Raw genomic sequence first — 25,812 nt, 5'->3', positions numbered from 1 at the left:
GCCTGTGTGTATGTGTGCCTGTGGGCGTGTGCGCCTGTGTGGTTGTGTGAGTGTGCACGCCTGTGTGGTCGTGTGCCTGTGTGGTTGTGTGAGTGTGCACGCCTGTGCGTATGTGTGCCTGTGTGCGTGTGCGCCTGTGTGAGTGTGCACGCCTGTGTGGTTGTGTGCCTGTGTGGTTGTGTGAGTGTGCACGCCTGTGCATATGTGTGCCTGTGTGTGCCTGTGTGGTTGTGTGAGTGTGCGCACCTGTGTGTATGTGTGCCTGTGTGCGTGTGTGCCTGTGTGGTTGTGTGAGTGAGCGCGCCTGTCTGCCTGTGTGCCTATGTGGTTGTGTGAGTGTGCACCTGTGTGCGTGTGTGCCTGTGAGCCTATGTGGTTGTGTGAGTGTGCGCCTGTGTGTATGTGCCCCTGTGCACCTGTGCGTCTGTGTGGTTGTGTGAGTGTGTGTGCCTGTGTGTATGTGTGCCTGTGTGTGTGTGTGTGCCTGTGTGTGTGTGTGCACCTGTGTGCCTGTGTGCACCTGTGTGCCTGTGTGAGTGTGAGCGCCTGTGTGTATGTGTGCCTTTGTGCGTGTGCGCCTGTGTGATTGTGTGAGTGTGCGTGCCTGTGTGTATGTGTGCCTGTGTGCGTGTGCGCCTGTGTGGTTGTGAGTGTGCACGCCTGTGTGGTTGTGTGCCTGTGTGGTTGTGTGAGTGTGCACGCCTGTGCATATGTGTGCCTGTGTGTGTGTGTGCCTGTGTGGTTGTGTGAGTGTGCGCACCTGTGTGTATGTGTGCGTGTGTGCCTGCGTGGTTGTGTGAGTGTGCGCGCCTGTGTGCCTGTGTGAGTGTGCACGCCGGTGTGTATGTGTGCCTGTGTGCCTGTGTGAGTGTGCGCGCCTGTGTGCCTGTGTGGTTGTGTGACTGTGCGCGCCTGTGTGTATGTGTGCCTGTGTGCCTGTGTGCCTGTGTGAGTGTGCGCGCCTGTGTGCCTGTGTGCCTGTGTGAGTGTGCACGCCTGTGTGAATGTGTGCCTGTGTGAGTGTGCGCGCCTGTGTGTATGTGTGCCTGTGTGACTGTGCGCGCCTGTGTGTATGTGTGCCTGTGTGAGTGTGCGCGCCTGTGTGAATGTGTGCCTGTGTGACTGTGCGCGCCTGTGTGTATGTGTGCCTGTGTGTATGTGTGCGTGTGTGCCTGTGTGCCTGTGTGGGTGTGTGCCTGTGTGGTTGTGTGAGTGTGCGCGCCTGTGTGACTGTGCGCATGCACCTGTGTACCTGTGTCACAGTGACACTGCCCGGGCCAGGGAGTCTGCACACACAGCCCTGCTGGTGCCAAGCAAACCCAACCTGCTGCCCGAGCCCTGGGCTCCCCCCTCCACAGCCCCACCCCCTTCTTCCTGAGGCCCCGCCCCTTCGTGGAGCCTGGCCCTGCCCCCCCCCCCCCCCCCCCCGCCGAGTGACTAACCGGCTCTAACTAAGCGTTTGATTAACAAATGATAAAATAGCGATTGTGCCGAGCTGTAATTGCTGCTGCTAATTGGCTGGTTCGGGTTTAATCAGCAATTACATGGAGCAGGGCAGTAATTAACCCTCCTCACACACTCCCCAGCCCCCCCTCCGCGGCTCAGCAGGGCCTGGGGCGCTGCACAGGCACCAGGGGGACCAGTCTGGGCTGCAGGGGGTCCCACAGAGCCAGGGTGGGGCAGGACAAGCATATATGGGGTGGGGGGGCACAGACAGGCCAGGAGCAGGGGGAGGCACTAGTGGGGAACACGGGGGGGGGCACAGACAGGCTGGGAGCAGGGGGGGAATGGCGGGGAGCGGGGGGGGACAGACAGGCTGGGAGTGGGGGAGGGAATGGCGGGGAGCGGGGGGGACAGACAGGCTGGGAGCAGGGGGGGAATGGCGGGGAGTGGGGGGGGACAGACAGGCTGGGAGCAGGGGGGGAATGGCGGGGAGCGGGGGGGACAGGCAGTCTGGGAGCAGGGGGGGGAATGGCGGGGAGCGGGGGGGGACAGACAGGCTGGGAGCAGGGGGGAATGGCAGGCTGGGAGCAGGGGGGAATGGCGGGGAGCGGGGGGGACAGACAGGCTGGGAGCAGGGGGGAATGGCGGGGAGCGGGGGGGGGGACAGACAGGCTGGGAGTGGGGGAGGGAATGGCGGGGAGCGGGGGGGGACAGACAGGCTGGGAGCAGGGGGGAATGGCGGGGAGCGGGGGGGACAGACAGGCTGGGAGCAGGGGGGGAATGGCGGGGAGCGGGGGGGACAGGCAGTCTGGGAGCAGGGGGGGAATGGCGGGGAGCGGGGGGGGACAGACAGGCTGGGAGCAGGGGGGAATGGCAGGCTGGGAGCAGGGGGGAATGGCGGGGAGCGGGGGGGACAGACAGGCTGGGAGCAGGGGGGAATGGCGGGGAGCGGGGGGGGGACAGACAGGCTGGGAGCAGGGGGGAATGGCGGGGAGTGGGGGGGGACAGACAGGCTGGGAGCAGGGGGGAATGGCGGGGAGCGGGGGGGACAGGCAGGCTGGGAGCAGGGGGGGAATGGCGGGGAGCGGGGGGGGACAGACAGGCTGGGAGCAGGGGGGAATGGTGGGGAGCGGGGGGGGACAGACAGGCTGGGAGCAGGGGGGAATGGCAGGCTGGGAGCAGGGGGGGAATGGCGGGGAGCGGGGGGGACAGACAGGCTGGGAGCAGGGGGGAATGGCGGGGAGCGGGGGGGGGACAGACAGGCTGGGAGTGGGGGAGGGAATGGCGGGGAGCGGGGGGGACAGACAGGCTGGGAGCAGGGGGGGAATGGCGGGGAGCGGGGGGGGGACAGACAGGCTGGGAGCAGGGGGGAATGGCGGGGAGTGGGGGGGGACAGACAGGCTGGGAGCAGGGGGGGAATGGCGGGGAGTGCGGGGGGACAGACAGGCTGGGAGCAGGGGGGGAATGGCGGGGAGCGGGGGGGACAGGCAGTCTGGGAGCAGGGGGGGAATGGCGGGGAGCGGGGGGGGACAGACAGGCTGGGAGCAGGGGGGAATGGCGGGGAGCGGGGGGGGGACAGACAGGCTGGGAGCAGGGGGGAATGGCAGGCTGGGAGCAGGGGGGAATGGCGGGGAGCAGGGGGGGACAGACAGGCTGGGAGCAGGGGGGAATGGCGGGGAGCGGGGGGGGGACAGACAGGCTGGGAGTGGGGGAGGGAATGGCGGGGAGCGGGGGGGACAGACAGGCTGGGAGCAGGGGGGAATGGCGGGGAGTGGGGGGGGACAGACAGGCTGGGAGCAGGGGGGAATGGTGGGGAGCGGGGGGGGACAGACAGGCTGGGAGTGGGGGAGGGAATGGCGGGGAGTGGGGGGGGACAGACAGGCTGGGAGTGGGGGAGGGAATGGCGGGGAGTGGGGGGGACAGACAGGCTGGGAGTGGGGGAGGGAATGGCGGGGAGTGGGGGGGGACAGACAGGCTGGGAGCAGGGGGGGAATGGCGGGGAGCGGGGGGGGACAGACGGGCTGGGAGTGGGGGAGGGAATGGCGGGGAGCAGGGGGGGACAGACAGGCTGGGAGCAGGGGGGGAATGGCGGGGAGTGGGGGGGGACAGACAGGCTGGGAGCAGGGGGGGAATGGCGGGGAGTGGGGGGGGACAGACGGGCTGGGAGTGGGGGAGGGAATGGCGGGGAGCGGGGGGGACAGACGGGCTGGGAGTGGGGGAGGGAATGGCAGGGAGTGGGGGGGGACAGACAGACTGGGAGTGGGGGAGGGAATGGCGGGGAGCGGGGGTACAGACAGGCAGGGAGTGGGGGGAGGCACTGGCGGGGAGTGGGGGGGACAGACAGGTTGGGAGCAGGGGGGGAATGGCAGGGAGCGGGGGGGACAGACAGGCTGGGAGCAGGGGGGGAATGGCGGGGAGCGGGGGGGACAGACAGGCTGGGAGCAGGGGGGAATGGCGGGGAGTGGGGGGGACAGGCAGGCTGGGAGCAGGGGGGGAATGGCGGGGAGTGGGGGGGGCAGACAGGCTGGGAGCAGGGGGCAATGGCGGGGAGCAGGGTGGGACAGACAGGCTGGGAGCAGGGGGGGAATGGCGGGGAGCGGGGGGGGACAGGCAGGCTGGGAGCAGGGGGGAATGGCGGGGAGCGGGGTGGACAGGCAGGCTGGGAGCAGGGGGGGAATGGCGGGGAGCGGGGGGGGACAGGCAGGCTGGGAGCAGGGGGGAATGGCGGGGAGCGGGGTGGACAGGCAGGCTGGGAGCAGGGGGGGAATGGCGGGGAGCGGGGTGGACAGACAGGCTGGGAGCAGGGGGGGAATGGCGGGGAGCGGGGGGGGACAGGCAGGCTGGGAGCAGGGGGGGAATGGCGGGGAGCGGGGTGGGCAGGCAGGCTGGGAGCAGGGGGGGAATGGCGGGGAGCGGGGTGGGCAGGCAGGCTGGGAGCAGGGGGGAATGGCGGGGAGCGGGGGGGGCAGACAGGCTGGGAGCAGGGGGGGAATGGCGGGGAGCGGGGGGGGACAGGCAGGCTGGGAGCAGGGGGGAATGGCGGGGAGCGGGGGGGGCAGACAGGCTGGGAGCAGGGGGGGAATGGCGGGGAGCGGGGGGGGACAGGCAGGCTGGGAGCAGGGGGGAATGGCGGGGAGCGGGGTGGACAGGCAGGCTGGGAGCAGGGGGGGAATGGCGGGGAGCGGGGTGGGCAGGCAGGCTGGGAGCAGGGGGGGAATGGCGGGGAGCGGGGGGGGACAGGCAGGCTGGGAGCAGGGGGGAATGGCGGGGAGCGGGGGGGACAGGCAGGCTGGGAGCAGGGGGGGAATGGCGGGGAGCGGGGGGGGACAGGCAGGCTGGGAGCAGGGGGGGAATGGCGGGGAGCGGGGGGGGACAGGCAGGCTGGGAGCAGGGGGGGAATGGCGGGGAGCGGGGGGGACAGGCAGGCTGGGAGCAGGGGGGAATGGCGGGGAGCAGGGGGGGACAGGCAGGCTGGGAGCAGGGGGGGAATGGCGGGGAGCGGGGGGGGACACGCAGGGGCAAGACAGGGAGGCTTCCCTGTGGTCTCTGTTTTTGCCCCCTGGGTACAAGGGGCCTGCAGGGACCCATGGGGGGGGCAGGTTGCGGGGGGGCTCTGAAGTCCTCGGCCTCCGTCCCTGCCCCAGAGCCCCTCTCGGACACGCTGCCCCGGGCCCTGGGTCCCTGGCAGGGGTGAGTGGACACGGTGCCGCGACCCGGCCTGGCCCCAGCCGGCTGAGTGAGGGGACAGGGCGCCTCTGGGAAGGGCAAACCCGTTACTGACCCTGCTGCCACCGGGAGCGCTCGGTGCCACCAGGGGCCACGCAGGCCACGCCCGGCCAGCCCCACGTGGCCCATCGGGGGCAAAAGCGAATCCAGGGACCCTGCTCCAGCTCGGGGTCATGGGCTGTGCAGCAGCCTGGGCGGGGCGGGTCTAGCCGGGCATCCGGCCCTGCGGGCACCGTGGCACTTCTGAGCTGGCCGGAGAGACTGGACAGAGCCCCGCACAGCTCTGCCCACCAGCGCGGGCACCGCTGGAACAGAGCCAGCAGCTGCCCCCACCCCCGGCTTCCCCCGCAGTCGGCACCAGCCGAGCCAAGCTGCTAATCCCCAGCCTAGGGGCAATTCATGCAGTTACCCCCCCATACAACGACATTTCCTAGCCCACTGATTTAACCAGCCAGCGGTGCCCAGATCATCCAGGGACCTGCCCTCGTAACATGGCCCTCACCCCGACACACACACACACACACAGCGCACCCCGACACGCATGCACAGTGCAGTGTCTCACACACACACAGAGCGCACCCCGACACGCATGCACAGTGCAGTGTCTCACACACACACACACAGCACACCCCGACACGCATGCACAGTGCAGTGTCACACACACACACAGAGCGCACCCCGACACGCATGCACAGTGCAGTGTCTCACACACACACAGAGCGCACCCCGACACGCATGCACAGTGCAGTGTCTCACACACACACACACAGAGCACACCCCGACATGCATGCACAGTGCAGTGTCACACACACACACAGAGCGCACCCCGACACGCATGCACAGTGCAGTGTCTCACACACACACACACAGAGCACACCCCGACATGCATGCACAGTGCAGTGTCACACACACACACAGAGCGCACCCCGACACGCATGCACAGTGCAGTGTCTCACACACACACAGAGCGCACCCCGACACGCATGCACAGTGCAGTGTCTCGCACACACACACAGAGCGCACCCCGATACACATGCACAGTGCAGTGTCACACACACACACACAGCGCACCCCGACACGCATGCACAGTGCAGTGTCTCGCACACACACACAGAGCGCACCCCGACACGCATGCACAGTGCAGTGTCTTTCACACACACACACACACACACACAGCGCACCTCGACACGCATGCACAGTGCAGTGTCTCACACACACACACACACACACAGCGCACCCCGACACCCATGCACAGTGCAGTGTCTTTCACACACACACACACAGCGCACCCCAACACGCATGCACAGTGCAGTGTCTTTCACACACACACACACACACACACACAGAGCGCACCCTGACACGCATGCACAGTGCAGTGTCTTTCACACACACACACACACACACAGAGCGCACCCCGACACGCATGCACAGTGCAGTGTCTCACACACACACAGAGCGCACCCCGACACGCATGCACAGTGCAGTGTCTCGCACACACACACAGAGCGCACCCCGATACACATGCACAGTGCAGTGTCACACACACACACACAGCGCACCCCGACACGCATGCACAGTGCAGTGTCTCGCACACACACACAGAGCGCACCCCGACACGCATGCACAGTGCAGTGTCTTTCACACACACACACACACACACACACAGAGCGCACCCCAACACGCATGCACAGTGCAGTGTCTTTCACACACACACACACACACACAGAGCACACCCTGACACGCATGCACAGTGCAGTGTCTTTCACACACACACACACACACACACAGCGCACCTCGACACGCATGCACAGTGCAGTGTCTTTCACACACACACACACAGCGCACCTCGACACGCATGCACAGTGCAGTGTCTTTCACACACACACACACACACACACACAGCGCACCTCGACACGCATGCACAGTGCAGTGTCTTTCACACACACACACACACACACACACAGCGCACCTCGACACGCATGCACAGTGCAGTGTCTTTCACACACACACCCACACAACCATCTCACCCCAACATGCATGCACAGTGCGGTCGCTCTCTCTCTCTCTCTCACACACACACCTCACTGCAATACACATGCATACACAGAAACACCTCACCCCGACACATATGCACAGTGCGGTGTCACACACACACAGACGTCTCACCCACACACACAGGCACGCACTGCTGTCTCACACCCACAGAGGGCTCTCACACACACACCGTACACACCAACTCACCAGGATGTACATCCCGTGCAGCCGCACGTTGCAAAGCCCACACGCTACATGCAAACCCGTGTGTGCTCCCCGCACCCCGCACTGCCCAGCCAGAGCCCACACGTGGCCCTGCTCAGGCCCCACAGCTGGGTGATTCAGCCAGGTGCAAATCCGTTTGCCGGAGGAATCCTGCAGCACAGCGCCAGCCCCCTGCCCCTCTGGCCCCACCATGGGCAGGGGCAGCTCCTATTGGACCAGCTTCTGCCGGCCACAGCCACCACCACCCTGCCACCGCCACCCTGCCACAGGCACCCGGCCAGCAGCCCTCTAGCCACTGCGAGAACCACTGGCTGTGCTGCCACAGTGGTCGGTGCGGCGCCTGGCACCCTGGGGTGGCTCATACCAGACAGACCCAGAAAACATCCCCCCAGCTCGTGCAGAACCAGTGCCCCTGGCGGGGGGTCCCAGCATGGCCCGCTTCCCGGTGGGCAGCCCCCGTGGGGAGGGCACCACGCGCTGGGCACTGCCCTGCCTGGGTCCCCACTTGCCCCTGCCGCTCTTCCTCCCCGCTCACCTGCTGCTGCGTTGCCATGGGAACAGGCTGGATGCTCATGATGTCACCTTGGCGATAGCTCGGAGCCAGGTTCCCTGCCACGCGTGGGGGGAGCGGGTGGCGGGGCTGGCTCCAGTGCCCACGGGCGGCCACATGGCGATCTGGGGGCGGAAGCTGCTCTCGGCCCCGCCAGGCTAACGAGGGCCACTCCAGCCTTAACGGCGCGGGGGGACGGGAGCCCCACTCGGAGCCCAGCTCTTGGCACCCTGCCCACGGGGAGGGGACCGCGTCCTGCTCCCCGCCCATGGCACCTGCCCCCGCCGTGGCCTCCCTCAGCCCCCCACCCAGTGCCAGGCCTTGTTCCCCGCATCTCCCCCGCCCCCCACGCACGGCCCCTGCCTGCACAGAGCGTCGCTCATGCTCCCGGCCAGGCGTGTTCCCAGCAGGCGCATGGCCTGGGCCCCCTCCCCGGTGGGCAGCTGTCACGCAGCCAGGCCAGCGCTGCCTCGAGCCCCATGGCCCCCTCGCCCGCCCGCCCGCCTCGGCCAGGCCCAGGAGCACAGCTGTGGTGCTGCCGGGCCCTGCCCCAGGCCAGCAGCTCCCCGTACGCCAGGGCAGACAGGCCCCATTTCTCCGTGTTGGGCCGGCTGCACGGGCACCGGGGCCACGCGAGAGTGCCAGCAGCCTGCGCCAAAGGAGACGGGCCTGGGGTGGCAGGGAAGGCTAGTGGGGGGAGCAGCCTCACCCGTTTCCCACAGCGGGGGGCTGGCAGCAGGCACCAGGGAGACGGCCGACACAGGAGCCGTGGCCGGTGCCCAGGGGAGGGAGTGGGGACTGGCGGCCCCCAGCAGTGTGAGCCAGGCACTGTCCATGGTGCTGAGGCTGCGGAGGAAGCCCTGTGAGCTGCCGGACCTGCCAGCTGGAGGTGGGCACATGTTTGGTGCCCAGAGGAAAGCCAGGCCTGGAGCGGGGCAGGACAGCACCAGCCATAGGCCTGGGGCTCGCTCAGGGGCCCTGCCAGGCGGCGAGAGCCGTGTCCTCTGGCTGCTGGCACTATGCGACGCCCAACGCCAGGCCCCGTACAACAGCTGGGCTGGCACAACGGGGCTGCTCTGGGCTCTGAGCCAGCTGTGCTGAGCCCTATGGCCGGCCTCCCCAGCATCCGGGCAGCCATGAGGCATGGCCACTCTGGTGGGATGTGGGCACCACCTACACCCGCTCCCTGCGATGCCCCCACCCCATGGCACAGGGGCAGGGCAAGGTGCCACGAGACGGCTGGACCCGGCACCGGTGGAAGCTGCTGCCGTGCATCACGCCCACACGAGGCTGCCACCAGTGGGCTGAGCGGGACCCTCTGGATAAAACAGACCCGTGGGGCATGGGTAGGGCAGAGACCCCCCAGAGGGGCCACAGGTGTCACTGCACATGACCTGGGCCCAGCCATGTGCCCCTGCCCCGCTCAGTGGGGCTCCCGGGAGGGGGGCAAAGAGAGGTGGGGAGAGCAGGCAGCTGCCCGGATTGTGGGACAGACAGACAGGGGAGGGGCGAGGCATGGGGCAGCTCCCACCCTGGCTCATGAGGCCCCTTCCAGTAGCAAATGAACTAGCCAAGGGAGCAGACGCACGGGGGCTGGGGGACCAAGGGAGGTTGGGGGAGCAGACGCACGGGGGCCGGGGGGCCTGAGGGAGCAGACACACGGGGGCCGGGGGGGCTGAGGGAGCAGACACACGGGGGCCGGGGGGGCTGAGGGACCAAGGGGGTTTGGGGGAGCAGACACATGGGGGCCAGGGCAGTAGCGCAGGGGCAGGGGTTGCTACAGGGCATGTGTGTCACAGAGCATGTGTGCGTCTGTGTGCAGGACACTACAGACAGTGCATGTGCGTCTGTCTGTGTCCAGGGTGTGTGTGTGTGTGTAGGCTTCCACAGATAGGGTATGTCTACACTACCCTCCTAGTTCGAACTAGGAGGGTAATGTAGGCATACCGCACTTGCTAATGAAGCCCGGGATTTGAATTTCCCGGGCTTCATTAGCATAAGCGGGGAGCCGCCATTTTTAAATCCCCGCTGCTTCGAACCCCGTGCAGCGCGGCTACACGGGGCTCGAACTAGGTAGTTCGGACTAGGGTGCCTATTCCGAACTACCGGTACTCCTCGTTTCACGAGGAGTAACGGTAGTTCGGAATAGGACCCTAGTCCGAACTACCTAGTTCGAGCCCCGTGTAGCCGCGCTACACGGGGTTCGAAGCAGCGGGGATTTAAAAATGGCGGCTCCCCGCTTATGCTAATGAAGCCCGGGAAATTCAAATCCCGGGCTTCATTAGCAAGTGCGGTATGCCTACATTACCCCGCTAGTTCGAACTAGCGGGGTAGTGTAGACATACCCATAGTGAGCATGCAGGCTCATGTATGATGCACATGAGTTACACAGTGAGTGTGTGCAGGGCTGCACACTGCACATGCACGTTCACACACTATGTAGCATGTATGTGTTACACAGTGTTCTGTGCTGCACAGATGGTGCATGTTCATTACACGGTGTGTGTCAGGTCGCACATAGGGCAGGTGTGTGCTACACAGCATGTACCGGGGGCACACACTGTGTGTGCTACACAGCACATGCCAGCTGCAAAGTGAGCATGTGCATTTTACTCAGCGTGTGCCGGGTTGCGCAGACTGGGCACGTCCAGTGCATGGCATGTGGTGGGGCGCACAGGCAGCGTGTGCACATTCCATGGTGGTGTGAGCACTGATGCCCAAGGCGACAGGCCCTGATGTGTGGCTGGCAGGGCGAGGCCTGGCTCTTCAGACGGCTCCCGCCCCGCTCAGCAGCGGCTGTCACAGGAGATCAAAGCTGGCACCCCACAGAGCATCCAACACGGGTCTCTTGCCCTGCCTGGCTGCCGCCTCCTGACCCTGCCCGGCTGCCGCCTCCCGGCCCTGCCTGGCCGCCACCTCCCGACCCTGCCTGGCTGCCACTTCCTGGTCTGGCCTCTGCCCGGCCGCCGCCTCCCGACCCTGCCCGGCTGCCGCCCTCCCGGCCCTGCCTGGCTGCCGCTTCCCGGTCTGGCCTCTGCCCGGCCTCCGCTTCCCGGCCCTGCCTGGCTGCCACTTCCTGGTCTGGCCTCTGCCCAGCCTCCGCTTCCCGGCCCTGCCCGGCCGCCGCTTCCCGGTCTGGCCTCTGCCCGGCCTCCGCTTCCCGGCCCTGCCCGGCCGCCACTTCCTGGTCTGGCCTCTGCCCAGCCTCCGCTTCCCGGCCCTGCCTGGCTGCCACTTCCTGGTCTGGCCTCTGCCCAGCCTCCGCTTCCCGGCCCTGCTGGCTGCCACTTCCTGGTCTGGCCTCTGCCCAGCCTCCGCTTCCCGCCCTGCCTGGCTGCCACTTCCTGGTCTGGCCTCTGCCCGGCTGCCGCCTCCCGACCCCTGCCCGGCCGCCGCTTCCCGGTCTGGCCTCTGCCCGGCCTCCGCTTCCCGGCCCTGCCCGGCCGCCGCCTCCCGACCCTGCCTGGCTGCCGCTTCCCGGTCTGGCCTCTGCCCGGCCTCCGCTTCCCGGCCCTGCCTGGCTGCCACTTCCTGGTCTAGCCTCTGCCCGGCCTCCGCTTCCCGGCCCTGCCCAGCCGCCGCTTCCCGGCCCTGCCTGGCTGCCACTTCCTGGTCTGGCCTCTGCCTGGCCTCCGCTTCCCGGCCCTGCCCAGCCGCCGCTTCCCGGCCCTGCCTGGCTGCCACTTCCCGGTCTGGCCTCTGCCCGGCCTCCGCTTCCCGGCCCTGCCCGGCCGCCGCCTCCCGACCCTGCCTGGCTGCCGCTTCCCGGTCTGGCCTCTGCCTGGCCTCCGCTTCCCGACCCTGCCTGGCTGCCACTTCCTGGTCTGGCCTCTGCCTGGCCTCCGCTTCCCGGCCCTGCCCGGCCGCCACCTCCCGGTCGAGCCTCCGCCTCCCGGCCCTGCCGCCGCTTCCCAGCCCTGCCCAGCCTCTGCCTCCCGACCTGCCCAGCCGTCACGTCCCAGTCAAACCTCCCATCCCTGCCCGACCACCACTTCCTGGCCATGCCTGGCTGCCACCTCCCGGCCTTACCCAGCCTGGCCGCCACTGCCCAGCCTCTGCCTCCCGCCCTGCCTGGCCGCACCCTGGAATCTCTTGCTTTCAGCCTGGCTGGCTTGTGCCACGTCAGCTCGGCTCTGTTGGCGCGGGACCCAGGTCATGCTTGGCCCCGCCCACCAGGACTGGAGGCACCTTCACCCATCTGCCGTCGCACCCCACTCTACCAGGCATGCCCAGCCCCCACGTGCCCCCGGGCAGGGTCTACCTGGCAGAGAGGGCTCTCTGCAGCCCGCTCCCCCCCAAGCCAGGTGCAGGGAGAGGGCCGTTTGCCTCTCACCTCCATGTGCGGAATGAGTTTTGTTCTGCGCCGCTCGACACGAACGGCCATTGTGCTGCCCTATGGATCCCATGGAGAGAGACCTTGTGCAGTGATGCCCGGGAGGGGAACGTAGGGATCCGGGGCTACCCCACTCCCACCCAGATGGCTCAGCCCGGGAGTGTCTCAGGACGCTCACGTGGCCTCAGTGTTTGTGGCTGGGAGCTCCTCACGCTCCCCCCTGCCTCCACAGCGCTCCCCCCCCCCACCTCTGCCCCCACAGCACTGCCTCCCCCCACCTCTGCCCCCACAGCGCTGCCCCCCACCTCTGCCCCCACAGCGCTGCTCCCCCCACCTCTGCCCCCACAGCACTGCCCCCCCACCTCTGCCCCCACAGCGCTGCCTCCCCCCACCTCTGCCCCCACAGCACTGCTCCCCACCTCTGCCCCCCCACCTCTGCCCCCACAGCGCTGCCTCCCCCCACCTCTGCCCCCACAGTGCTGCCTCCCCCCACCTCTGCCCCCACAGCACTGCCCCCCACCTCTGCCCCCACAGCACTGCCCTCCCCCCACCTCTGCCCCCACAGTGCTGCCTCCCCCCACCTCTGCCCCCACAGCACTGCCTCTCCCCTGCCTCTGCCCCACAGCACTGCCCTCCCCCCACCTCTGCCCCCACAGCGCTGCCTCCCCCCTGCCTCTGCCCCACAGCACTGCCCTCCCCCCACCTCTGCCCCCACAGCACTGCCCTCCCCCCACCTCTGCCCCCACAGCGCTGCCTCCCCCCACCTCTGCCCCCACAGCACTGCCTCCCCCCTGCCTCTGCCCCCACAGCACTGCCCTCCCCCCACCTCTGCCCCCACAGCGCTGCCTCCCCCCACCTCTGCCCCCACAGCACTGCCTCCCCCCTGCCTCTGCCCCCACAGCACTGCCCTCCCCCCACCTCTGCCCCCACAGCGCTGCCTCCCCCCTGCCTCTGTCCCCACAGCACTGCCTCCCCCACCTCTGCCCCCATAGCACTGCCCTCCCCCCACCTCTGCCCCCACAGTGCTGCCTCCCCCCTGCCTCTGCCCCCATAGCACTGCCCTCCCCCCACCTCTGCCCCCATAGCACTGCCCTCCCCCCACCTCTGCCCCCACAGTGCTGCCTCCCCCCCACCCTTGACCCACCTGCCCAGGCCAAGCAAGCAGGGAGCACGGAGCCCCTGCCCCACCACTCGGCTGGGTTAGTCTGTCCTGTCACCTGACTCCCTCCTCCCCGGGCCACTCCACCTCCCAGTCCCCGCTGGCTACTCCACCTCCCCACCCCTCACAGCTGCTAGGGCCTGACACCTCCTGGCCCCAGCCCTGGCACTCTGAGCGCTGGCACCGTGGTCCTGCCAGCGCCCACACCCAGCGCTGCGCCCGGGGGCTGCCTGTGGCCATGGAGCCCTTGGGCTGGGGGCAGGGCTGGGTGGTGACCGGCTGCAGCAGCCTGCGCTCTCGCAGCCCTGGGGCAACCGCTGATCCCGGGAAATCCCCCGGCCCCACGGGCCTGTTCTCTGCTCCGGGAGCTGGCACCAGCTCGGCATGCGGGGCCATGCCAGAGGGCAGGGGCTGCGAGTGCCAGGCCCGCCCAGGCAGGGCTCCAAGCCAGGCAGGGCGGGCTGTGGAGGGGCTGCCAGGGCTTGGCACTGGGCGCTGGCAGGGCCGGGGGCCAGGCCCCAGCCTGCGCACGAGGGGAGCAGGGAGGGTGGAGCTCCCCAGCCAGCTGGCCCAGCTCCCCAGGGCTTGTGCCAAGGCAGCTCCCCCGGCTGCGCTGCTCAGGCTGGCAGCAAACGGGGCGGGCACCGGGGGCACGTGGCACAGAGCAGGGCCCAGTGGGGCTCCCTTCCCAGAGCCACAGCCAGGACGCCCATCCTCCGCTCTAACCACTGGTGCCCACTACCCGCCCTGAGCCAGGAGAGAAACCCGGAGGCCGGGCGCCCCAGAGAAGGGCTGCTCCCCGCGGAACGGAGTCTGGGCTCTGGGGCAGCGCTGGGGCCGAGCCAGACCCACAGCGCCCTGGGCCCCGCTCTCCCCGGCCGGGGTGGACCAAGTAGCGGTGCCCCGCGCCAGCGCCCCCTCGTGGGCGGGGTGGGCGGGGCTGCGCCGGCGGCGGCGGGGCGCTGATTAAGTCAGCGGCTGGAATGAATGAATTAGTCCGCGCGGGTTTTGCATCACAATGGAGCGGCGCTAATTAAGTATTGCAGTTGATAACGCTTCCCCCATTACAGCCAATTAGCATGTGCTGGCACGGCTCCCGGCTGGGGGGAGGAGGGCGCCCCCGCTGCAGGGCGGGGGGAGGCGAGGGAGCGCCCAGCAGCGCCTGCCGCGGGCCAGGCCGGTCGCAGCCCCCAGCACCTCTCGGCCGACGCTCCCTGGGGAGAGCCAATGCCCCAGGCCCCCTCAGCCCCCGGCGCTGGGCAGAGCAGGCTCTGAGGGGCACTGGGGCTAAGAGGCAGACGTGGGGCTCCCCTCCGGGCACCCGCCCGCTCGCTAAGAGCCCTAGCAAAGCTGAGAGCAGGGCAGGGACCCTGAGCTGCCAGCAGGGCCCCGCCAGCCACCTCCCCAGCCCCACAACCGCTGCCCCCGCCCAGCGTCCCCCAGACTGGGACCACGGGGTCCCCCTGCTCCACGGGGAGCCAGCTCACCCTCTCCCACAGGGAGCAGAGTCACAAATACTGACCCAGGACAAAGACCACAGGCTGGTGCCCCCCACGCCCCACTCACTGCCCCAGCCCAGGGCACCTAGAACACCCAACGGTGCCCCCCCACCCGCAGCCCAGGGCACCTAGAACACCCAACGGTGCCCCCCCACCCGCAGCCCAGGGCACCTAGAACACCCAACGGTGCCCCCCGACCCCCAGCCCAGGGCACCTAGAACACCCCAACGGTGCCCCCGACCCGCAGCCCAGGGCACCTAGAACACCCCAACGGTGCCCCCCAACCCGCAGCCCAGGGCACCTAGAACACCCCAACGGTGCCCCTGACCCCCAGCCCAGGGCACCTAGAACACCCAACGGTGCCCCCTGACCCGCAGCCCCAGCCCAGGGCACCTAGAACACCCAACGGTGCCCCCCGACTCTCAGCCCGGGGCACCTAGAACACCCAACGGTGCCCCCCGACCCGCAGCCCAGGGCACCTAGAACACCCAACGGTGCCCCCGACCCGCAGCCCAGGGCACCTAGAACACCCAACGGTGCCCCCCGACCCGCAGCCCCGGGCACCTAGAACACCCAACGGTGCCCCCCGACCCGCAGCCCCAGCCCAGGGCACCTAGAACACCCAACGGTGCCCCCCGACCCCCAGCCTAGGGCACCTAGAACACCCAACGGTGCCCCCCGACCCGCAGCCCAGGGCACCTAGAACACCCCAACGGTGCCCCCCGACCCGCAGCCCAGGGCACCTAGAACACCCCAACGGTGCCCCCCGACCCCCAGCCCAGGGCACCTAGAACACCCCAACGGTGCCCCCCGACCCGCAGCCCAGGGCACCTAGAACACCCCAACGGTGCCCCCCGACCCGCAGCCCAGGGCACCTAGAACACCCAACGGTGCCCCCCCACCCGCAGCCCAGGGCACCCAGAACACCCAACGGTGCCCCCCCACCCGCAGCCCAGGGCACCTAGAACACCCAACGGTGCCCCCCGACCCCCAGCCCAGGGCACCTAGAACACCCCAACGGTGCCCCCGACCCGCAGCCCAGGGCACCTAGAACACCCCAACGGTGCCCCCCGACCCGCAGCCCAGGGCACCTAGAACACCCAACAGTGCCCCCCCACCCGCAGCCCAGGGCACCTAGAACACCTCAACGGTGCCCCCAACCCCCAGCCCAGGGCACCTAGAACACCCAACGGTGCCCCCCGACCCGCAGCCCAGGGCACCTAGAACACCCAACGGTGCCCCCCGACCCGCAGCCCAGGGCACCTAGAACATCCAACGGTGCCCCCCGACCCGCAGCCCCAGCCCAGGGCACCTAGAACACCCAACGGTGCCCCCCCGACCCGCAGCCCCAGCCCAGGGCACCTAGAACACCCAACGGTGCCCCCCGACCTGCAGCCCCAGCCCAGGGCACCTAGAACACCCAACGGTGCCCCCCGACCCGCAGCCCAGGGCACCTAGAACACCCAACGGTGCCCCCGACCCGCAGCCCAGGGCACCTAGAACACCCAACGGTGCCCCCGACCCCCAGCTTAGGGCACCTAGAACACCCAAATGGTGCCCCCCAACCCCCAGCCTAGGGCACCTAGAACACCCAATGGTGCCCCCCGATCCCCAGCCCAGGGAACCTAGAACACCCAACGGTGCCCCCGACCCCCAGCCAAGGGCACCTAGAACACCCAACGGTGCCCCCCTGACCCCCAGCTCAGGGCACCTAGAACACCCCAACGGTGCCCCCCAACCCACAGCCCAGGGCACCTAGAACACCCAACAGTGCCCCCCAACCCGCAACCCAGGGCACCTAGAACACCCAACGGTGCCCCCGACCCGCAGCCCAGGGCACCTAGAACACCCAACGGTGCCCCCCGACCCGCAGCCCAGGGCACCTAGAACACCCAACGGTGCCCCCCGACTCTCAGCCCAGGGCACCTAGAACACCCAACGGTGCCCCCCGACCCGCAGCCCAGGGCACCTAGAACACCCAACGGTGCCCCCCGACCCGCAGCCCAGGGCACCTAGAACACCCAACGGTGCCCCCCGACCCGCGGCGCAGGGCACCTAGAACACCCAACGGTGCCCCCGACCCCCAGCCCAGGGCACCTAGAACACCAAACGGTGCCCCCCGACCCGCAGCCCAGGGCACCTAGAACACCCAACGGTGCCCCCCGACCCGCAGCCCAGGGCACCTAGAACACCCAACGGTGCCCCCCGACCCCGAGCCCAGGGCACCTAGAACACCCAACGTTGCCCCCCGACTCTCAGCCCAGGGCACCTAGAACACCCAACGGTGCCCCCCCGACCCCCAGCCCAGGGCACCTAGAACACCCAACGGTGCCCCCGACCCGCAGCCTAGGGCACCTAGAACACCCAACGGTGCCCCCCCGACCCCCAGCCTAGGGCACCGAGAACACCCAACAGTGCCCCCCCGACTCTCAGCCACCCCCCCACCCGTGCCAGGCCCAGCGCTGTGGCTGTGGGAAGCGGAGGAATTCTGAGTCCTGTCACTGACAGCGAAGATCCAGCTCTCTCCTGCCAAGCCTCAAGGTCACCCTGAGCCCTGGGGCCTTGGCTGCAGAGTGGGGAGGAGCCTCCGCAGGCAGCCCACCGGGAAGCCCTCTCTCCCCACCGGGGCTTCCATCCTGGGCCAGGCCCAGCCCCTCCCAGCCTGGAGCTCTCAGCGCCCGACTCCGCTGGGCACCACCGGCTGCAGCGTGGGGCTGGCTACAGCGCCCATACGACCCTGCCGAGGCTGTGCCCAGCCCAGCCCAGCCCAGAGCCCGTACGACCCTGCCCAGCCCAGCCCAGCCCAGCGCCCGTACGACCCTGCCCAGCCCAGCCCAGCCCAGCGCCCGTACGACCCTGCCCAGGCTGTGCCCAGCCCAGCCCAGCCCAGCGCCCGTACGACCCTGCCCAGGCTGTGCCCAGCCCAGCCCAGCCCAGCCCAGCCAGCCCAGCCCAGCCCAGCGCCCGTACGACCCTGCCCAGGCTGTGCCCAGCCCAGCCCAGCCCAGAGCCCGTACGACCCTGCCCAGCCCAGCCCAGCGCCCGTACGACCCTGCCCAGCCCAGCCCAGCGCCCGTACGACCCTGCCCAGGCTGTGCCCAGCCCAGCCCAGCCCAGAGCCCGTACGACCCTGCCCAGCCCAGCCCAGCGCCCGTACGACCCTGCCCAGGCTGTGCCCAGCCCAGCCCAGCCCAGCGCCCGTACGACCCTGCCCAGGCTGTGCCCAGCCCAGCCCAGCCCAGCCCAGCCCAGCGCCCGTACGACCCTGCCCAGGCTGTGCCCAGCCCAGCCCAGCGCCCGTACGACCCTGCCCAGGCTGTGCCCAGCCCAGCCCAGACCAGAGCCCGTACGGCCCCTGCCCAGCCTGTGCCCGGCCCTGCCAGCCCAGCCCAGCCAGCCCAGCCCAGACCAGAGCCTGTACGGCCCCTGCCCAGCCTGTGCCCGGCCCTGCCAGCCCAGCCCAGCCCAGCCCAGCGCCCGTACGGCCCCCTGCCCAGCCTGTGCCCTGCCAGCCCAGCCCAGCCCAGCGCCCGTACGACCCTGCCCAGGCTGTGCCCAGCCCAGCGTCCGACCAGCTCCTGTCCTCGGCCGGCTCCTGATGCGCCCAGGCAGGAGCACTCACAGCTACAGCACCTGGGCCCGGCTTGGGGGTGCAGGGTCAGGGAGCAGCAGCTCAGAGCTGGGGAGACATTAAGTATTCCCAGAACTGGCCTGCAGGGGGCAGCGCCCGGAGCAGCAGGGCATGGGGGTGGGGGGGGCCAGGTGGAAGTCTCTGGCCCCTGCCGATGGGCGCTCCTGATGGCACAGGCTGGGCGAGGGGCGCTGCTGCACGTGGGACAGGCTGAGCCCTGGACAGGGCATGCACAGCGGGGCCAGCCCGGGGCCCCTGGCAAGGGCCTGTCCTCACCCCTGCGCTGGCACCCGCCTGCCAGCCTCCTGCTGGGCCCCGAGCCCCCCGCCCCCAGCTCCGAGCCTCCAGCTTTGTGCCAACCCAACCCGGTCAGCTTCCAAGGGGCAGCCCTGTCCGTGGGGCTGGGCTCTGCTCCAAGGGGGTGTGACGCAGGGGGGGGGGTCTGCTTTTGTGAGCCTTCGCGGCTGTGTGTGTGTGTGTGTGTGTGTGTGTGTGTGTGTTTCTGTCTATCTGTGTGTCTGTGTGTCTGTGTCTGTCTGTGTGTCTGTGTGTCTGTCTGTGTGTCTGTGTGTGTCTGTCTGTGTGTGTCTGTGTCTCTGTGTGTGTGTGTGTCTGTCTATGTGTCTATCTGTGTGTCTGTGTGTCTGTCTGTGTGTGTGTCTGTGTGTCTCTGTGTCTCTGTGTGTGTGTGTCTGTCTATGTGTCTATCTGTGTGTCTGTGTGTCTGTGTGTGTGTCTGTGTGTGTCTGTCTGTGTGTGTCTGTGTCTCTGTGTGTGTGTGTGTCTGTCTATGTGTCTATCTGTGTGTCTGTGTGTCTGTGTGTGTGTCTGTGTGTCTGTGTGTCTCTCTGTGTGTGTGTCTGTCTATGTGTCTATCTGTGTGTCTCTGTGTCTGTGTGTGTGTCTGTCTGTGTGTCTGTATCTGTGTCTGTCTGTGTGTCTGTCTGTGTGCATGTGTCTGTGTGTGTCTGTCTGTCTGTGTGTGTGTGTCTGTGCAGGGCCCAGCGGGGGGCGGGCCCCTGAGCCAAGACTCGTAGGCACTGGCCCGGCGCGTCACACCTGGCCCGGGAAGGCGTTTGGACAACGGAAGGGGTGGGGCTGGGGGAGGAGGATGAGCTGGGCAGACTAAAGCCGGGGGGGGGGGGGGGGTCAGGGGCCCTTGAACCCCTCCCCCAGGAGGGATCGGGCTGTCCACCCCCAGGGCATCCTGCTGCCATCGCCCGCGTCCCGGAGACCCAGTAAACCTGCTCTACGGGCTGCCCGACAGTCCCAGCTGGCTGCGGCCGGGGGCAGGGTTGGGGGCTCCCTGATGCGCTGTCACAGGGGGGCAGGGGGCTGGGGCCTCCCCACACGGCTCTGGGACCAGGGCCCCCCGGTGCCCCTATTCCTGCCCTTCCCAAGCACAAGGGCCCACCCCCAGCGCAGCCTCCCGCAAACTCGGGGTGTGGCACTCCAAAGACGCCCTGGGGGGTCTTGGCTGGCAGCAGGGTGTGTGGCTTGGCACTGGGGCCCCAGGCAGGCGAGGGGCCACAGCAAACAGGAGCAGAGACAGACCGAGCTGCAAGGGTCAGAACCAAGCCAAGGAGCCGCCGGGCGGGGCAGGGTGCCAGGGTGGGCACAGCTGGGCACAGGGGGAGCGGCTCTGTCCTGGGCCAGGCAGGCAGCGCCAGCAGGGCCCCGTGCCCCAGCCCCTGCCAGCGCGGCGCTTTGGGTCAGAGCCAGCCCCGCGGGCACGGCTCCAGAACAAACAGCCCGCGCACTGACGGCAGCTTCCCCTCCTGGCGAGCACCACGCTGCCTGGGCAGCAGCAAGAGCCTGCATGGTCCCGCCAAGCCCTTCCGCACACGGCCAGCTCGCTCCCCAAGTGGGATCCGGCCCCCGCCCTGCCCCGAGCACCCCGGGGCTCAGAGCCTGCTCCAGCCCAGGCGCCACCGGCCCGAACACCCGCAGGCCACGGGCCGTTCCCTCCCACCAAGCTGGGCCAGCATGGACCTGGGGCTGGAAGGGCTGCACCGGAGCCAGACTCCTGGGCCTGTCCCCACTGACTCCCTGGGCTGGCTCGGCCAGGCCGCTCGGTGCCTCGGTTTCCCCGCTGGCAGAGGGGTGAGGGCAGCAGGCTGGGAGAACCGAGCGCAGGCGCCGGGAGACCCACCTGGGTCCCACCTAAGGCCTGGGCAACTCTCAAGGTAGCTGGATGAAGCTGATGCCTCCAAGTGCCGCCCTGCACCAAGCCAGCCTGCGGGGCAGCCCCGGCCAGGCGGGCGGAGGAGTCTCCCCCCCAGCTACTGTGCTCAGGGCGGGCTACCCCCGCCCCCGCCCCCGCCCCCACGCCCACGCCCACCCCCTGCACTGCGGGCCGCTCGGGCGGGGGCGGCGGAGCTGCGGCTCCCTGCGGTGCCAGGCAGGTGGGCGCTGCCAGCTGAGCAAGCAGCCAGCAAAGGCTCCGGCGCGGCCACCGCACGTGGGAACCCAGGTCCAGCCCAGCCTGAGCAGAACTGAACGGGCCGAGCAAAGGCCTCTGTAGCCTCCGTCGAGACCTTCCCCAGCCCAGCCCAGCCCTGACTCCACGGCTCACGCTCACCTGGCTCTGGGCCTGGGGACGCACCCGCCTCCCATCCACAGGACCAGCACAGCCCCGGGGACGTGAGAGAGCAGGGGCTGCGGGGCGGGGGTGAGGGGCACCAGTGGGCTGGGGGGCAGGCTGGGCTGGCAGAGCGGTTGAGGTGAGGGGCACGGGCAAGGCTGGGGGGCAGGACTGAGGGTCGGGGGTGCGGGACACTGGCAGGGCTGGGGGGCAGGGGGACTGTGGGTCGGGAGTGAGGGGCACCGACAGGGCTGGGGGGCAGGGCTGGGGGTAGGGGCTGTGGGTCGGGGGTGAGGGGCACCGACAGGGCTGGGGGTAGGGGCTGTGGGTCGGGGGTGAGGGGCACCGACAGGGCTGGGGGTAGGGGCTGTGGGTCAGGGGTGAGGGGCACTGACAGGGCTGGGGGTAGGGGCTGTGGGTCGGGGGTGAGGGGCACCGACAGGGCTGGGGGGCAGGGCTGGGGGTAGGGGCTGTGGGTCGGGGGTGAGGGGCACCGACAGGGCTGGGGGTAGGGGCTGTGGGTCGGGGGTGAGGGGCACCGACAGGGCTGGGGGGCAGGGCTGGGGGTAGGGGCTGTGGGTCGGGGTGAGGGGCACCGACAGGGCTGGGGGGCAGGGCTGGGGGTAGGGGCTGTGGGTCGGGGTGAGGGGCACCGACAGGGCTGGGGGGCAGGGCTGGGGGTAGGGGCTGTGGGTCGGGGGTGAGGGGCACCAACAGGGCTGGGGGTAGGGGCTGTGGGTCGGGGGTGAGGGGCACCGACAGGGCTGGGGGTAGGGGCTGTGGGTCGGGGGTGAGGGGCACCGACAGGGCTGGGGGTAGGGGCTGTGGGTCGGGGGTGAGGGGCACCGACAGGGCTGGGGGAGGGGCTGTGGGTCGGGGGTGAGGGGCACCAGCAGAGCAGTTTGGGGGAAGGTTGCTTTACTCCCACCCATGGGTCCCAGGCGCGGCAGCGGCCGAGGGGCAGGGACGCGGCTGGATGGACCGTACAGACCCTGGGTTCTGCCCCCAGGTGCCCCGCTCTGGCTGGGCAGGGGGCAGGCGCCGGAAGCTCGGTTCTGGGGGTTCAGGGTCCCTGGGCTGGGGCACACGTGGCCATTCCGCAGAGCCTGTGACTTCCCAGGTGCGTGGCTGCCCTGCCCTGCCCTGCCCCGTGGGGCTTGGGGCCAAGCCAGACAGCTCCAGGCTGCCCTGCAGGACGGACACACGGGGCCCTGCTCCTCCCTGCCAGCCGCGGTGCCAGCCCACCGCCCCCATGGGCAGGCCCCACAGAGTAACTGAACCTGACCCAGCACCACGGACCAGAACCGGGCACCAACCCGGCTAGAAACCCGAGTGCAGCTGCCAGCCTGGTGCCCCGGGATGGACTGGCAGCTGCAGTGGGGAAGGTGGGCGCAGAGCTGGCTGGGGCCTGCGCCGAGAGGGGGGCTGGCAGAGCTGGCCGGGGCGGGGGGGGGCAGAGTTGGCCGGGGCGGGGGGGGGGGGGGGCAGAGCTGGCCGGGGCGGGGGGGACGAGGAAAGCTGGCCGGGAGCTGCGCGCATAGGTGGGGGAGAACAAAGCTGGAAAGCTGGCCAGGTGCTGCGCCGGGGGAAGGGGGGCTACTTGGAGGAGGCGAGGCTCAGAGCGGGGTGGGGGAGGCGTAGAGCTGACCGGGGGGGGGGGGGGAGTGCGCGGAGATCTAGTCGGCGGATGCGCGGGAGAGGACGCGCAGAGCTGTCCGGAGCCTGCCCAGGGGAGGTTGCGCGCAGAGGTGGCCGGGGGCTACGCGGAGGAGGAGGAGGGGGGAGGGCGCGCAGAGGTGGCCGGGGGTTACGCGGAGGAGGAGGGGGGGGAGGGCGCGCAGAGGTGGCCGGGGGTTACGCGGAGGAGGGGGGGGGGAGGGCGCGCAGAGGTGCCCGGGGGCTGCGCGGGGGCGGTTGCGCGCAGAGCCGGCCGCGCTGCGCTCCCGGGTGCGCATCTGGCGCGGGTCTAGCTCCACTCACCGGCGGGCGGGCGGCTGGCGAGCAGCGATCCGGCCAGCAGGACCCGGCACAGCGCGGCCGCGGCCATCCCCGCCCCTCTCAGCGCCCCAGGCTGCGCGGGGCCGGCGCGCAGCGGGCGCCCATGGCCGGGCTCGGCGGCGGCGGCGGGTCCCGGCGCCCCCAGCTGCCGGGAGCGACTGGCCCAGCCCGGTGCCGGCGCAGCGCAGGGGAGCCCGGCAGCGCCGCAAAACGCGGACTGGATCCGCCGCGGAGCGGAGCGAGCAACAGCTGGTGCGGGGCGAACCCAGCGCCGCCGCGTCCCTCCCCCCCCGCCGGGCAACGGGCCCGTCCCCGCCACCATCCCCCCGCCGTGCAACGGGCCCGTATCCACCCCCCCCCCCGCCGCGCAACGGGCCCACCCCCCCAGCCCGGCAACGTCCCCCCCTTCTACCACCTCTCCAGCAGCAACCGCCCGTCCCCTGCACCACATACCCCCATCTGGGCAACAGGCCCCCCCCCCCGCCAGGCAACGGGCCCGCCCCCCCCCGCTACTGCCCCACAGGGCAACAGGACTGTTCCCCCTCCCCACTACTGCCCTGCCAGGCACCGGTCTCCCCGCCCTCTGGATCCGGGCCCTAGGCCCACCCAGCCTGGTTCCCAGGAGTGCACAGGGCCAGAATTGCCCCCGTCACAGCTCCTGCCAGGCCCTGGCACCCGCTGGGCAGACGGCGCTGCCAAGGGCAACCGAGGGCCAGGACTGATCCCTGGCCCGGCCCTCCAGAGGGATAGCACAGACCTGAGCCGGCCAGGGTGGAGGGAGGCCCGGAGCCGACTCTCTGTCCTGGGGGTGACGGAGCCGTTGCTCCCAGCAGCGCTGCCCCCGGCCTGCCTGCTCCAGTGCCCTGCACCCAGACAGCACGTTCATAACCCTGCAGGTGCCCAGGTGCTGCTCCGGCAGACGGGCTCGGGGGGGCCGCTCCCCGCCTGACAGACGGTGCAGAGAGCCTCACGCCACCTACGCAGCTCCCCGGTACAGATGCACAGACCCCGTACAGACTGACGGCGCGTCGGGCCCGTCCGCAGCCAGAGGCGACTCCGCGGCCAGTCGAGTGGAAGGTTTCTTGGGTCTCCGACACGGGGCAGCGCAGGCTCCATGTTAACACCGGAGCCGGGGCAGAGCCTTAGTCCTCCTGGGGGGGCTCACAGGCCCCTGAGCCCCCCTGTCCTGCTCCCTTCATGCTTCCCCCAGCCAAGCCTGCCCCAGCTCCCAGCAACTGGTCCCTGAGCCCCCCGGCAGCTCCGCCTGCTGCCCTGTCCTGCTCCCCTACGTCTACACTGCAGGCTTTTTGCACAAGTGCACGTCCACACGGCCATGGGCTTTTGCACAAGAGCGTCCGTGGCAGCGGGGGTGCTCTCTTGCACAAGAAAGCTCTGCTGGCCATTTTAGCCATAGGGCTTTGTGACGGCGTGTTGGGGTCCCCCGCCTCCTGCACCCCCAAAATGGCACGAACAGACTCCCCCAGCCAGTAGAACCGAGGGAGTTTATTGCCTCTCCAGGATACAGCCCAGCACAGATGGAATCTGGTTACAGGCCAGGCCTAGGATGCCTCAGCCCCCTTGAGATGGGGGGGGTCTCGGCTTCTAAACCCCCCAGCCTGTTGCTGAGGCTCCTTCCTCCATGCTCCCAGACAGAGACTAGCTAACTCTCCTCCAGCCCTGCCCCCAGCCAGGGCAGCATCCCCCTTCCTTTGTCCCTCTCCATGGGGGGGGTCAGACAGGTTGAGAGACCCTCTTTGCATAATGACTCATGGCCTGTGCTCCTGGGTCGCGGTCCCCACGGCAGCCAGTGGGGTTACCCCAGACCCATAGAAACCAGCAAGTTCCCCCCCACTGCGGCACAGGCTTGCACTGGAAACCCCTGCTGCCCGTCCACACTGCCCGCTTGTGCAAGAGGGCTTATTCCTCGCGGGGAGAGGAGTCACTCTTGTGCAAGAAGCCCTCTGTTCTCACGCTTTACTGTCAATGTACTTGTGCAAGAACGTGTGTAGACGCTCTGCACGTTCTTGTGCAAAAAGTCTGCAATGTAGACGTAGCCAGGGTGTATCTTGTCACCCGGTCTCCAGGAGGTGAGACACTCACATGCTTCCACAGGGAGTCGTGCCTGGCCTCTCCCCTCTCATAGGGTCTGTCTACACTACAAAGTTAGTTCGAACTAACTTTCCTAGGCGCTACACTAGCGCTCCGCTAGTTTGAATTTAATTCGAACTAACGGAGCGCTTAGTTCGAACTAGGTAATCCTCATTCCACGAGGACTAAGCCTAGTTCGAATTTACTAGTTCGAATTAAGGGCTGTGTAGCCCCTTAATTCGAACTAGTGGGAGGCTAGCCCTCCCCAGCTTTCCCTGGTGGCCACTCTGGCCAACACCAGGGAAACTCGTCTGTCCCCTCCCGGCCCCGGAGCCCTTAAAGGGGCACGGGCTGGCTACGGTGCCCGTGCCAGGTGCAAGCCTGCCAGCACCCAGCTAGCAGACCCTGCACCTGGCACGGATCGAGCCACCCACCGAATGCCCCCCAGCCCTCCCCCTCTTCCCGGGACCAGGCTGGCGGCTCCCGGGAGCTTGCCCGGGACCGCAAGAGGCGGGCACCCGCCTGGGCTAGTGCGGACATCG

At 69.1% G+C, this 25,812-nt stretch overlaps 1 protein-coding gene across 4 annotated transcripts in view; it reads right to left on the bottom strand.

Moving 5' to 3' along the window:
- UNC5A (unc-5 netrin receptor A) overlaps nt 1–23,477 on the bottom strand; it is a 47,637-nt gene extending 24,160 nt beyond the window's left edge. Inside the window, exon 1 of one of the 4 annotated variants that reach the window (XM_075900718.1) lies at nt 23,165–23,477. In XM_075900718.1, the coding sequence (XP_075756833.1) occupies nt 23,165–23,231 (67 nt within the window). In that variant the 5' untranslated portion in view covers nt 23,232–23,477. Of the gene's footprint in view, nt 1–7,410; nt 7,658–7,792; nt 7,812–23,164 lie in introns of those variants that run through there. The other 3 variants (XM_075900717.1, XM_075900719.1, XM_075900721.1) reach the window with 3 other exon arrangements.
- Nucleotides 23,478–25,812: the final 2,335 nt, after the last annotated feature.

This window comes from Pelodiscus sinensis, chromosome 17 (assembly GCF_049634645.1).
Source record: "Pelodiscus sinensis isolate JC-2024 chromosome 17, ASM4963464v1, whole genome shotgun sequence".
Classification (NCBI taxonomy): Eukaryota; Metazoa; Chordata; order Testudines; family Trionychidae; genus Pelodiscus; species Pelodiscus sinensis.
This window is presented reverse-complemented; position numbering and strand designations above follow the sequence as displayed.